The sequence below is a fragment of the Micromys minutus genome, assembly GCF_963924665.1.
Source record: "Micromys minutus genome assembly, chromosome: 5".
NCBI classification, from domain to species: Eukaryota; Metazoa; Chordata; class Mammalia; order Rodentia; family Muridae; genus Micromys; species Micromys minutus.
The window spans coordinates 2,062,017-2,075,161 of NC_137974.1; the positions used below are offsets into that span (position 1 = coordinate 2,062,017).

The 13,145-nt window shown below is 41.4% G+C and overlaps 1 protein-coding gene across 1 annotated transcript in view; it reads right to left on the reverse strand.

Moving 5' to 3' along the window:
• Window positions 1–13,145, reverse strand: part of GTF2F2 (general transcription factor IIF subunit 2) — a 96,161-nt gene that overhangs the window by 30,919 nt on the left and 52,097 nt on the right. Inside the window, exon 5 of the mRNA XM_080916700.1 lies at window positions 7,658–7,739. Within this exon, the coding sequence (XP_080772826.1) occupies window positions 7,658–7,739 (82 nt within the window). The remainder of the gene's footprint in view (window positions 1–7,657; window positions 7,740–13,145) is intronic.

Here is a 13,145-nt window from a genome sequence, read left to right on the forward strand (position 1 = left end):
CCATGGTACTAATAAAATTGGTTTTACATTCTAGGGACTTCAGAGCAAGAGCTATCTAAGAGAGGAAGGGGCATGTAAGCTTATGTTTCCTAACACGTTAGACAAGATTTTGAAACCACTAGACCTGAAAAACCACTAACCTATCTATAGTTTCCTGGACCCCATTTGATACTGGTTCAAATTCCAGCTTTGCCATTTTCAAGTTGTAAGGCTAAGAAAACCATTTAACTTTCCTGCAACTCAATTTCCTCACTTGGAAAGGTGGAAATAGGGTTTTCTGAGTGTGGTGACTGGAAAGAACTAATTCCGGTGACAGAGCTATTTAAGAGTCATCTGCCATGCAGGCTGACCTTCTGCCTGCAAGTCATTTTCACTCATCAGTCATTTAAAAAACAATCTTTTCCCCTATTTATAACCGAATGATTGCTTTTAAAGTTTTCTTTGCAATACCTCATGACAACTACATTAGAGTCTTGAGGCAAGATGCAGACAATAATGTTTAAGAGCTGGTACTCTGGGGATAAGTACAAAGACTAAGTTCTGATCACCTCAAAGTTTAAGTTCACCCTATTTGTAGGTCAAAGGCATGACTGAGCATTAGTGTTCCCAGGAACTAAGTGGCTTACATTCAACATACTGAGTAGGATCCTCACTCAGTAACAAAGGCAGCAAGTAAGGGCCAGAACACAGAGGCACTTTGTTTTCTGGCCTTAAATTTTTTTATTTAAGAAGACATACTCCCTCATTAAACAAACAAAGCAAGCGAATCTCCTAGGTCGGTTTACCACAGCAGACTGGTGGGCACTGCTATGGTCTGTGCTTTGATACATGAAGGGGCACTTGTTGCCGACAAGGCTAAGTATTTTCCCTGCCCTAAACATCATGTCCTAAGAAGATCTGGCTTAGTCTTTTTGAGAGTAGGTAGGGTGGATAAGATATAGCCCTGACTGTCCTTGAACTCACCATGTAGTCAGGCTAGCCTGGAACACTGTCTCTGATTCGCTGTCTCTGTTAATCATGTTTGGATTAAAGTTGTGTGCCACCACACCTATTTTAGTGTCTTAATATTATAATCTAAAAAAAGAAAATAAAATAAAAATTACAATAGAAAAAAATGACCAGCTTCTTTACACCATTCTTCACTTGCAAATAAATAGACAATTAAAAAAAGTTCACACTGCAAAATTCGTGAAGTCTTTTTTTAATAGCTGTATAGTATTCTATTGGGTATACGCCCAGGTGTGGTCTAGCTGGGTCTTGAGGTTAAACAAGAGTCTAGCATGGCTGTCCTCTGAGAGGCTCCACCAGCATCTGACTCAGACAGATGCAGACACCCACAGTCAAACAGTGGAAAGAGCTCGGGGACAACTATGGAAGAATAAGGGGAAAGACTGCAGTCTCGAAGGGGACAGGAACTCCACAGGAAGACCAACAGAGCCAACTAACCTGGATCCTTGGGGCTCTCAGAGATGGAACCATCGACCAAAGAACACACAAGAGCTAGACCTTTGCCTCCTCGCTCATATGTAGCAGATGTACAGCTTGGTTTTCATGTAGGTCTTCAACAACTAGAACAGGGGCTGTCCCAAAAGCTCTCCCTGCATATGGGGTATGTTCTTCTAATTGGGCTGCCTTGTCTGGCCTCACTGGGAGAGGATGTGCCTAGCCTCACAGAGACTTGATGTGCCATGGTTTGAGTGTACCCAGGAAAGCTCCCACCTGCTTAGAAGATAAGGGGGAAGGAATATAGAAGGGAGTAAACGGGGGGGGGGGGCAGTGTGCAAGATTTAAAGTGAATAATAAATAAATAAAAAACATCCTTTGTCATGAATTATCTGAACAGGATTGGGGACACCTTTCAGAGCAGCGAAAGCTGTTTCTGCATAGTTAAGGGCCATAAGATCAATGACACTTGCAACTGTGGAATATTTACACTGAGAAAAATGCCACTGTCCCAACTAAAAAATAATGTTTTATTTTATGTATGTGAGTACACTGTCTCTTGTCACCAGAAAAGGACATCAGATCCCATTATAGATGGTTGTGAGGCACCATGTGGTTGCTGGGATTTGAACTCAGGACCTCTGTGAGAACAGTCAGTGCTCTTAACCTCTGAGCCACCTCTCCAGTTTGATCCTGGGAATCAAACCTGGTATCTCTGGAACTATTTCTCCAGTCCCAGAACTGTTTTCTAATGGAAGTCTCAGTCATATCTAGAATAGAAGTCCTCCCTCAAGGGGAGTGACTGAGAGTGTGACTGCTCCCATGGAGACAGTGCTCCCGATCTCTAAAGCTTTCTGGGAGACCAGGGTCACCTTGGGTCTTCTGTCCCCCTCTTTAGCATGCACTCCACTCGTTCCCAGAGCAGCAGCAGCTGCTCACTTTGCACAGGACTGAGCTGATGCCCTCTTCTGGTGTGTCTGAAGACAGCTACGGTGTATTCACATACATAAAATAAATACATCTCTCTGTTCTCTCGATTGACCATGTGGTTCTTAGGACCTGAACTCAGGTTCTGCGGCAAACACCGCTAGCCAATGAGACATCTTGTCAGCCTTTGAAGCAAAAACTTTTGTGGCAAGAACTTAGATGAGTTACTGACATAAGCACGTAATGGGCCATCAGGATGGCAAGGACGCCGTGAAACACAGCCTACAAATATGCTGATTATACGCTTTAACTGTGTCACAGATGCCTGGGGAATTCAACAGGAGGAAATAAAAGTTACACTCTATGGGGCAAAATTTAGACCAAAATTAAGTATGCATTACTCTGAACTGACATTAAATATATTTATTCACCAACTCAAAATAGGCCTTTTCCTAATGACACACTGAGAACAACCCAGATTAACATCCCAGAGAAAGCTGAAGTTCCGGAGGGCTTTGTCTCCCCATGTGAAAAGCTGACTCTAAGGCTTTAAGACCTTAAAACAAAGTTGGTAACAGAGGTGCTGTTGTTTATTTTGTCTAGTGACCGCCAGATTCATGCACAAATCTACTATGTGATGAGATCAGACAAAAGGAAATGACAACAGAATTGTTTCTCTCTTAGACTGAATTTCATTTGCTTAAAGGGTTTCAATGTTCAACTTCTATCTTTAAATACATTACAGGACCTCACTAACTTAGATTTAATGAATATGTAATTTTCATTTATCATCCAAAATTCAATAACAGAGACATAATAAAAACTGATTACTAAAATCAAAGTCTCCTAAAATATAACTGATTATTCTGTGAGAAGACTTTGTAAATACATTACATGTAATATTACATTTGTAATATAGCCACTTATGTTACTAAGATCATGTAGCTCAACCGCTATTTACTAAAATAAGATACAATAAAACCCACTGACTAAATTTTAAATTTACTGACCTACATGAAGTAAGGAAAGGGTTCTGATAAAAAAGGCCTAGTCAGCTGGCCATGGCGGCGGCGCATCCCACCGCTGTTGGAGGCAGAAGTGCAGAGTGACCTGAGATACACAGCAAGATCCCTGCCTCAACACTCCACCAGTATGTGAGCAGTGATGGGTGTGGATGTGTTCTCTTCAAATGGAAAACCAGTCACGTTTTACTGTGTGTGTGTATGTGTGTGCACACTATAGTGCTAGGGAATGAACACAGGTCACATGTGTTACCTAAGTACTCTTAGCACTGTATTTTATTTATGAAGCCTGTCCTTAATTTATAAATATGGGCATGTGTGTTTGTATAACACAGTCTCTCTCTCTCTCTCTCTCTCTCTCTCTCTCTCTCTCTCTCTCTCTCTCTCTCACACACACACACACACACACACACACACACAATTTAAGACAGCACCAAGTAACTACAGAAGCTGGGTGTCAATGATTCCCATGTCTGTATGTTGCTGACCGTTCTTTGCCACTTTGATCCATTTTGCTCTTACACATATATATCTTTGGCTACTTGTTAGTCATACTAGATTTTAACAAAACAAGACTAGAAAGAGCAGGGAGAAGAGGAGGACAGCGCAGTCCCCTTGTCATGATCAGAATGGCACAGAAGACACCTGCTCTGAGGACAACACCAAGTACTTTCTGCCTGAGGTCTCTGATAAACGTTGGTAAACGTTAGGATGGACATGGCAATTACAACCCCCCAGTCCTTCCTCTTTCATCAGCCCACATAGCCCTTTCTGTGTGGTATCCAGGATGAAATGAAGTGAACCTGACACAGTCACAATGGGACATGTCACACACAGGCCATAAAAGCCATCTCCAGCTGGAGAAACCTGTCATTTCATAACCATACACTTAGTCCCCCAAACACAGCTTCTCACCTCCTCTCTGAAGCAGCTCCTGAGTCTTTCAGATGCTCTATGTCTGGCTTATCTCTTCAGCCTCTCACTTCCTGCCCTATTTCTAATCATTAACCTAAGGTCAGAGTGATCCAGTTATAATACAAATCTCTTCATATTCTACCAGGTTAAAAAAATTGTTAGTGCTTCCCTAAATGGCATGTGAGGCTTTTAACTTTCAAAACTATTTTTCTGCCTTTCTCTCATTTGCCAAGAATTTACTGATACCTTACTATGTGCCATGAAAGAACTAAACAGATACACACCAAAACTAAAGCCTTTGTTCTTGTGAGAGCCGTAACTGAGGCAGGGGAGTGGAAAGTAAAGCTAGTAAAAGCTACAGTTTGAGAGGTGTGACACATCAGAATAGAGAGTAGGTGAGGTGGTCCAGGTGAGCATTCGTGACGTGGGATCTGAGAAGGCTTCTGAAAGGAAAAGTCGTGCTACCTCAGGCTGAAAGCCACAGGATGAGAGCAAGGCGACAGCTGCAGCCTGTGAGAGCGGAGGAGCTGATGCAGAGTGAGGGAAGGAGAAGAGACAAGGAGAGAGGGCACATGGAGTACAGGGTGACCATCACAAAGACCTGACTCTTATTCTGAGCAAGACACGAAGTACTGGAAAAAACGAAATGACATGACCCAGAGTTTAAAGGCCCTGGTACATGGTGTAGCTACTGTGCTGAGGAGACCAGGGTGGGAAGCAGGACTCAGATAAAAAGCATGGCCACTTCTGCAGGGTATTCAAGGGACGGCTATAGAAAAAAGAATTTTGAGGTTTTGAGAAAAATCTGCAAAAATTTTATGACACACAGATTGTGGGGCGGAAAGGTTTTGGTCCAAGGAGGTGGGTGTGGCATTATCTATGCTAAGAAACTGCTGGGGCTAGTTTCTGACAAGAGATCTGAATTGTTTCTGACATATTGGAAATGCAGTGGATATTCAAGGAAGCGTGTATGATATATAATGTATGCATGTGTATATAATATATAATTCATGTATGCATGCATGATATATAATGTATGTTTGTATGGCATATAACATGTGCAGCTGTGTATGATATATAATGTATGCATGTGTGTATGATATATAATGCATACACGTGTGTATGATATATGATGTGTGCATGTTGTATGATATATAATGTAGGTGTGTATGATAATGTAATGTGTGTATGCATGACATGTAATGTATGCATGTGTGTGATATGTAATGTATGCATGTGTGTGTGATATGTAATGTATGCATTCATGTAGAGTCCCTGACAGAAGTGGAACCTGTCATCTTACACAAGCTTGCACAGTCCTCCTTGGATCTTTATGACAGCCCAGCTCTCTATTCAGAAGGTTCTTCCCACCCTCATGTTTTTCTACTTAGTCAAAATAATCTCCACCTTCAAAAGACTGATGTCATCTACTCTGTGAAACACATCATCAGCATTTCCTGAATCATTGTTTCTTTCCTTCAGTCACTTAAGACTAAAATATGAATAGTTGGCCATATAGCATATTTTTAAAGCTATGGCATATTTTAAAGCTATATAATTTCCATTTTCATTTGGTAAAAGGCAAATATTCTGCAAACACAGCAGGTGGCCTGCCTGCTCTCATCCTCACACACGTCCTTTACAAAGAAATTAAAACCACAAAGAGGTCCCCATGAGTAGCCCAATACTTGATTTTGTATTTTTCCAACATTTGTAGTTATCTGAAGATCATTTTTCAAAAAGGCCCCTATTATAGCATAAACTTTATAGGCTACAAACAAAGAATGAAATATCTTTTGACAGTTTTTTACAAAGCTAATTTTCATTTTGACTGTCATTCTTTTCCTAGTCCCAGCGAGGCATTTAAACTAGGAGAAAGATTAGACAAAAGAACAAAAACCACACCTAGCTTTTTTTTTTTTTTGGTACCCCTTCCAGGAAACAGCATCTAATACATCAGGGGAGGGGCAGTTTACAATACACTGTGACCTTGACAGCCAGGAGACGCTTCTTAGGCAGCACTTTCTCAAGGAGCAGCACTGCAAGACTACAGCCAGCCCTAAGCTAAGTCGCTCAGTGACAATGTCTAACTCACGCACGACCGTCTCTAGTGCCTAAAATGCACCTGGGAGATGGTACAGAATGATGAATGAGTCGAGGGACGGCCAGCCAGGAAAGTAATTCTAATTTCATGGTGCTGAAACCCATCAAATACAAATCATGAAACCGGTATTAATTTATTTCAGGATTAAAAACAAATGCTGACATTTGCCAGGTGGTGGTGTACACCTTTAATCCCAGCACTTGGGAGGCAAAGGTAATCAGATCTCTGTGGTATGAGGTTAGCCTGGTCTACAGAGCAAGTTCCATGACAGTGAAGGTTACACAGAGAAACCTTGTCTCAAAACACCAGAGAGGAGGCGTGGGGGGAGGGTACTGATTCACAGTCTTGTCTTTAAATAATAATGATTACAAAATGTTAATGGTATATAGAAGTTGGGATCTGAAGCAAAAGTCTCAATACACAACTTTATAAAATTCTCAATAGACCAAAAGCATGATGCTACTTTGGCAACCATACTTGCTTTGAAACATATTCATTGTAGGAAAATTGCAACCTTTGAAAATTAAACAGTATGAAGACCTCTGCAACATGTCATTAGAAAACCAAGATTTGTGGTGGGGAAGGTGGTGTCATTAGAAAAGCAACCGCCAAGTATTCAATACTATGCCAGTGCTGAGAACTGGAGACAGGTAAATAAATCCCTGAAGTGCAGGCCAGCCAGCCAGCTTAAAGTAGCTGAGAGCCATACCAACTGAGAGCCTTGTCTCAAAACACAGGGTCTCCAAAACCAAACCGAACCACCACAACACAAACACAAAAATGACAGGTGGAAAGCAATGAGGACACCATTTGGATGACCTCTGACCTATATACTCAAACCACACACAAACAAATGTGCACACATATGCATAACCACATAGACACGAGCTACACATTCACAAGTGCCCTATCACCTCTGATTTTAGAAAGTAATAGAGTAGGTTAAAGTAACTGCAACAGCTGATTCTGAAATCTCTCTAACGAAGACGTTCTTACTAATCCCTTCCGCTTTTCCAGGAAGGCCTGGAACTCACTATGTAGACCAGGCTAGTCTCACTCACAGAGAACTGCTGGGATTAGTTAAAAGTGCATGCCACATGTCACACACTTGGTTTGAACCCAAAGTGTTACATGCAAACATTTCAAACAGAAACCATGGCTTGTATAAAGTCAATAAGGAACCTAACATATATCCTAAGACCCATGAAAAATATTGAGTATCAAGTTAAAGTTATGAAACACCAACCTCTTTAATTTCATGTAGTTCTCACTGGCAGCAGGCCGGCATTCCGCTCTCTGTACCACTATTCCTTCCAGTGACAATTTATCTTGAATGGAAAGGGGAAAAATGTATTCAGATAATATCATCATTTCCAAGACAGCATTTTGACACACAACTAAGACATAATTCATATAATTCAAGGAAACAAAAGTAAAGCAGTAAGTTGATAACAACATCAAGTATCAGAATAGTGAAGCCTCTTTCTTAGCTGAAAACTGGAGCCTTTCTGGCTTGTTCTTGAGCTACACGGCCTCTTTACACACTCAGACTAAAAAGATCCAACAGTGTGTTCAATCTAATGAAAACGTGAAGGATTGATTCCATCTGTAAAACAAGCAACTCTAGAAATAACAAGTCTAAGGCACTAAATCAAAGGTCCATACATACACGTAAATGAGTTTCTAGAATACCCTCCTCTAGGGGAAACAGCCAGGTAGGAAAATGAAACACTGGGCACTCATTATCTAGGAGACACTGAGTACTGTGAATCACAATGACGAATCTGCAATCTGAGGATGGCACATGTCTGTAGCACTGGAAGATAGGAGGCTTACATACTCTGGACATACATAAAAAGACTACTATAAGCAAACAGTGAATCCACTATGAAAATTTGTCTAAAGAGTAATACAAGTTTCTTTCTTATAGCAACTCTGACTTGACTTGAAACCCAGGGGAAGTGGAGAAAGGAAAGCCTTGGCCTGACAAGCCACTGACATCAGGCACTGCGGCAGAGGGAGGCCCTCTATGTAAGAGACACGTGAATGCCTCTCACAGACAGCAGCTTTATGACATCCTGAAAGTCCTAAGACTGCTTAGAAACAGCTACTGGTCAGTCATATGTCAACGAGAATTTACCTGAGCTCTGAGAGGAGCCAAAGAAAATCCTCTGACTAACCAGTAATGCAATTAGTTGATCTCTTCAGGGTAACTTACTTCATTCACTCCACTAACTATAAATGACTACCACTCACAGGCACCGAGTGGGAACTGTACAATCAGGATGATTAAGATACTGTCTTCAAGCAGCCCACGTTTGCTGTATGAACAGACTCACATAGAACCACAGCTACACAATCCATACCAAAAAAATCTTCCAGTGACCTTCCTAGATTTTCATCTTCAAAATTTAAGGAGTTATAGCCTGTGGTTCTAAGTACTAGTTATGAAGCATACTGTATGAATTAAATATTGCCAGAGTACCTCAATACAAAAACTCTTCAGCACAGTGACAAGACCCTTACCTGCTCCACATGACAGTGTGCCAGCAAAGAAACACTACGCACACAAGTCTTCACATTTTCAACCTAAAGTAATTGTCGTGAGTAGACTAAACTTTTTCAAAGCACAAATCTTACTTATTTTTTTTAACTTATTCGCCTGACATCTCGCTCACTGCCCCCCTTGCAGTCATTCCCTCCCACAATCCTTCCTCCCTCTTCTTTCCCCTTCTCCTCTGAAGGGGTGGAGGCCTCCTGGATATCCTTTCACCCTGGCACTTTATAAGTCGCTGAGAGGCTAGATGTTTCTTTTCCCATTGAGGCCAGACAAAGCAGCCCCGCTACAAGAACATATCCAACATGCAGGCAACAGCTTTTGGGATAGCCCCGTTCCAGTTGTTCGGGCCCACATAAAGATCCAGCTGCACTAAGGCGACCTAGGTCCAGCCAGGCAACACACATCTTATATCCTAGCTGTCTGTCATGAAACTGGAAGTCTTAAACAAGAACATGCTTCAGTCTTACAATAATAGCAAAGTCTGGGAAATTCTGATATATGGAGTATCTAAGTATATGAAGAAAGTCCCAACACTACACAGTAAATTGATGCTTTTCTGGGGGTAGTATCCCTGATAATAAGTCAATCACAGATCCAAGTATTTACTAATGTTGCATGCTAAAATGGCTGCCTTTAATGCTCCCCACCTATTTAGCAGTACCTATTCCAAGAGGATACCCTGGGTTTAATTCTTAAAGGGTCCTGTCATCACACACACACACACACACACACACACACACACACACACACACACACACACACGAATGATACCTGAAAGGGTGGAAAGGAAGTTCAAGGCCCCTATTCTGACCACTGCTTTCTATTCCTCAGTTAAGTTTACTTACACAGTTAGAGACATGGCTCAGAGGTTAAGAGCACTTACTGCTCTTGCAGAGGACCCGGGTTTGGTTCCGAGCACCAACAATCATCCCTAACTGCAGTTCAATGTGATCTGTTACCCCTTCTGACCTCTGCAGGCATTATGCATACATGTGGTCCACATAAATACATGTAGGCAAAACTCGTGAAGTAAAATGGTCAGTCATTCACCCTGAAGACCATACTGTTTACCGCATACAAACCTAAAACTGCCTTCAATGTTACTCAAGGAAAATAAAGTCTTAATCATTAGCAATACATTCCCCAAGAAGTGGCTGGTGTGGGTTATTTCTCAGTTTGCCTCCCCAGTTTCCTCTCTTAAATTTAAAACGCCGACTCACTTTGGGAATGGCCTCCCTAAATGTGGTTCGCTTGTGCGTTGTTTAAAGTTAACACATACAACACTTCTTAAAGCTTCAGGGGGTCATGTTCTTGCACACCCCCCCAACCACGAATCCTTTCCTCATCACACTGTTTATGAATCAGAGGAAAGGTACTGACCATGGAGTTCTAGTTTAAAGCACTCACTTGTATACCACTGCTGGTACTTACAGACTGCACACATTAATACTTCAAACCAGCCTGAGCAAAGGCCCTTCACTCTTAAATGTGATTCACTTATCAAGTGCCTGTTGTGCAAGAGACCAAGCACATCAGAAACAGGAGGTAAAGGAAGCGCCTCTTGTGCTCAGGGGGTACAGAGGTGAGTGCAGTGTGTTCTAAACCATATATTCTCAAAATCTACTAATGTAGCGTGATTTCACCATTCCATGATATATACATATACAAAACAACATACAACATACCCCAAATGAATTGGTTTTATTTGTGAATTTACAAAAAATTTCAAAATATAATACCAGACTGACCTAGAACATGCAGATTCACCTGTTTCTGCTTCCCAAATTTGGGGATTAAAGACTTGCACCACCAAACCCAAACACCGCTTTGTTTCAAAAGAAGAAATACAGAGGGCTGGAGAGATGGCTCAGTGGTTAGAGCACAGACTGCTCTTCCAGAGGTCCTGAGTTCAATTCCCAGCAACCACATGGTGGCTCACAACCATCTGTAATAAAATCTGATGACCTCTTCTGGTGTGCCTAAAGACAGCTACAGTGTACTTACAAAAACTAAATAAATTATTAAAAAAAAAAAAAAACAGAAATCCCCAAATAATTTAATATAAACGTAATTGTTCTTTCTGTATATCTGTGTATGCCTGTATGAGTATGTGACTGTATGTATGGAAGCCCGCAGAGGTCAAGAACCTCAGATCCACAGGGTCTGGTGTCACATGTGGTACTGGGAACAGAATGCTGGTTCTTGGACAGAGTACTAGTTTTCTTAACAACAAAGCCGTCTCAGACCTATGTAACCTGAACAATGTGTATGTATATGCCACATGGAGCCAGTGCCCACAGAGGTCAGAGAGGGAGTTTACCCCTGCAGCTGGAGCTCCAGGTGGCCAGCTGCACCAGATGTGCTTGCTGGTATACAGACTTGGGTCCTCTGGAAGAGCAGCAAGTGCTCTTTTCTGCCACACCATCTCTCTAGGCCCCAACAGGACTTGTTTATAGATATGCAAAACAGTGGAAACAACATATTTTTTTGTAAATGTGAGGAAAAAAGCTGAGCTTACATACAGGACTCTCCCCAAACAGTTTCCAGACCATATTCAGGTCTAGCGGGAGGGAAGAAAGGATACACAGGCAGATCCACTGGACGCACTGGACACACCTCATTTAACTCATTCCCAGACCAACACAGGCGCCCATTTCCCCATCATTAAATACAGCGACAGATGCAAGTATCTCACCGTACACTAGTGGGCAGAAGGTTAATCTCAAGCACTCCCACATACTTCTGCTCAAACTTGTTGATACCAGTTTAATTATATAATTTGATTATGAATTAGATAACCTTTTAAATTAAGAGAAGGGGTATGATGCCTGGGGCTGTTTCTAGGAAAGTTTTTTTTTTGTTAAAGATGTGTAAAGGTAAATTGTTCTAAAAGCATACTTTCAAGTTTGTTGTAAACTTGGAGGTCAAAGACAAGCAAACATCGGTAAGGATTTGGTAAGTGTTACTGCAGTATCAAAGTTCTTGCTTTGTATTTAAAAAAACCCAAACTGACCATTTAAATTAGAAGATTAGTTTCCACAAGAAAGAGAAGGCAGATGGCTAACTGGCATCCATCCTATAACCAAAGCAAAGCTTTATCTTACATTACTAAAAAAGCAGCTAAACATTTTAAAGTCCGAAGGTAAATTATAGGAATACTTATTAATCTTGTTTTTTTCTTTCTTTCTTTTTTTGTTTTGAGACAAAGCCCTGAACACGATAATGAAATTATTTCCTATCATCTGATTTAACTGAAGCCACGGTACTGTACTGAACACTGGCTAAACTAAAACTCTAAGTGTTACAAAGCTGACTCAGAGTATTGAATTAAACACAGAGAGAAATTGGGTCCAGCCGGGCATCAGAAAGAGCTTTGCTAGAAACCCTGACAACTGGAAGAATTTAGAGAAGGTAGGGGTAGGGAAAAGGGAACTGAAAGTCGCTGGAACAGCCTTGGCAGTAGCTTTTGATGGGCCCAGACATTCTCTTGTACTTGGAACGTTCAGCCCAGAGACTCGAACTCCACATGGTCATGGCTACAGTTTGCAAAGCTCATTCTACTGAGACTCTTCACTCACTCACTTTTTACATTTCCTTCCCCAGGCTAGACATTTGTTTATCTCTTATGTGAATGATAGGGATTTTAAAAAAAAAAATCAAACTCGTAGATCTTTTCTAATCTGCCCAACTCTTTGGCCAGATTGTTTTATTAATTTTTATTCTTGTTTTATAGCTAGAAGACTCTTAATAAGTATAATGGGAACAGAGAGAAAATTAAAGAGTAAATAAACAAAACATACACTAAAGGAGATGTACTGGCACCCAGTGCCAACCCTGAAGAAAGGAAGGAGTGTTAGTCAGCTCACTTCAGCAAGTTAGATGTGTAAGTAAGCAGGAAGGGTGTGTGAGCACCGGCGCGTGAGCAATGAGGCCCTGGGTTAGGACGTCCTCAGGCATCCACAGGTCCATTCCAGAAGACTACTTCAGACCCATTTGCATGTGGACACCTTTAAGAACACGTCCAGCTCCAGCTACAACACAGCCAGGAGGCTAGTTACCAAGAGTCTGTGACCAGATCTAGACTTCTGAAGTAACCCTCTTATCCACAAATCACTCCTCCACCTACCAGCTTTGAAAAAGAAGAGAAGTACTTCTCCTAATCATGTGCATCTAA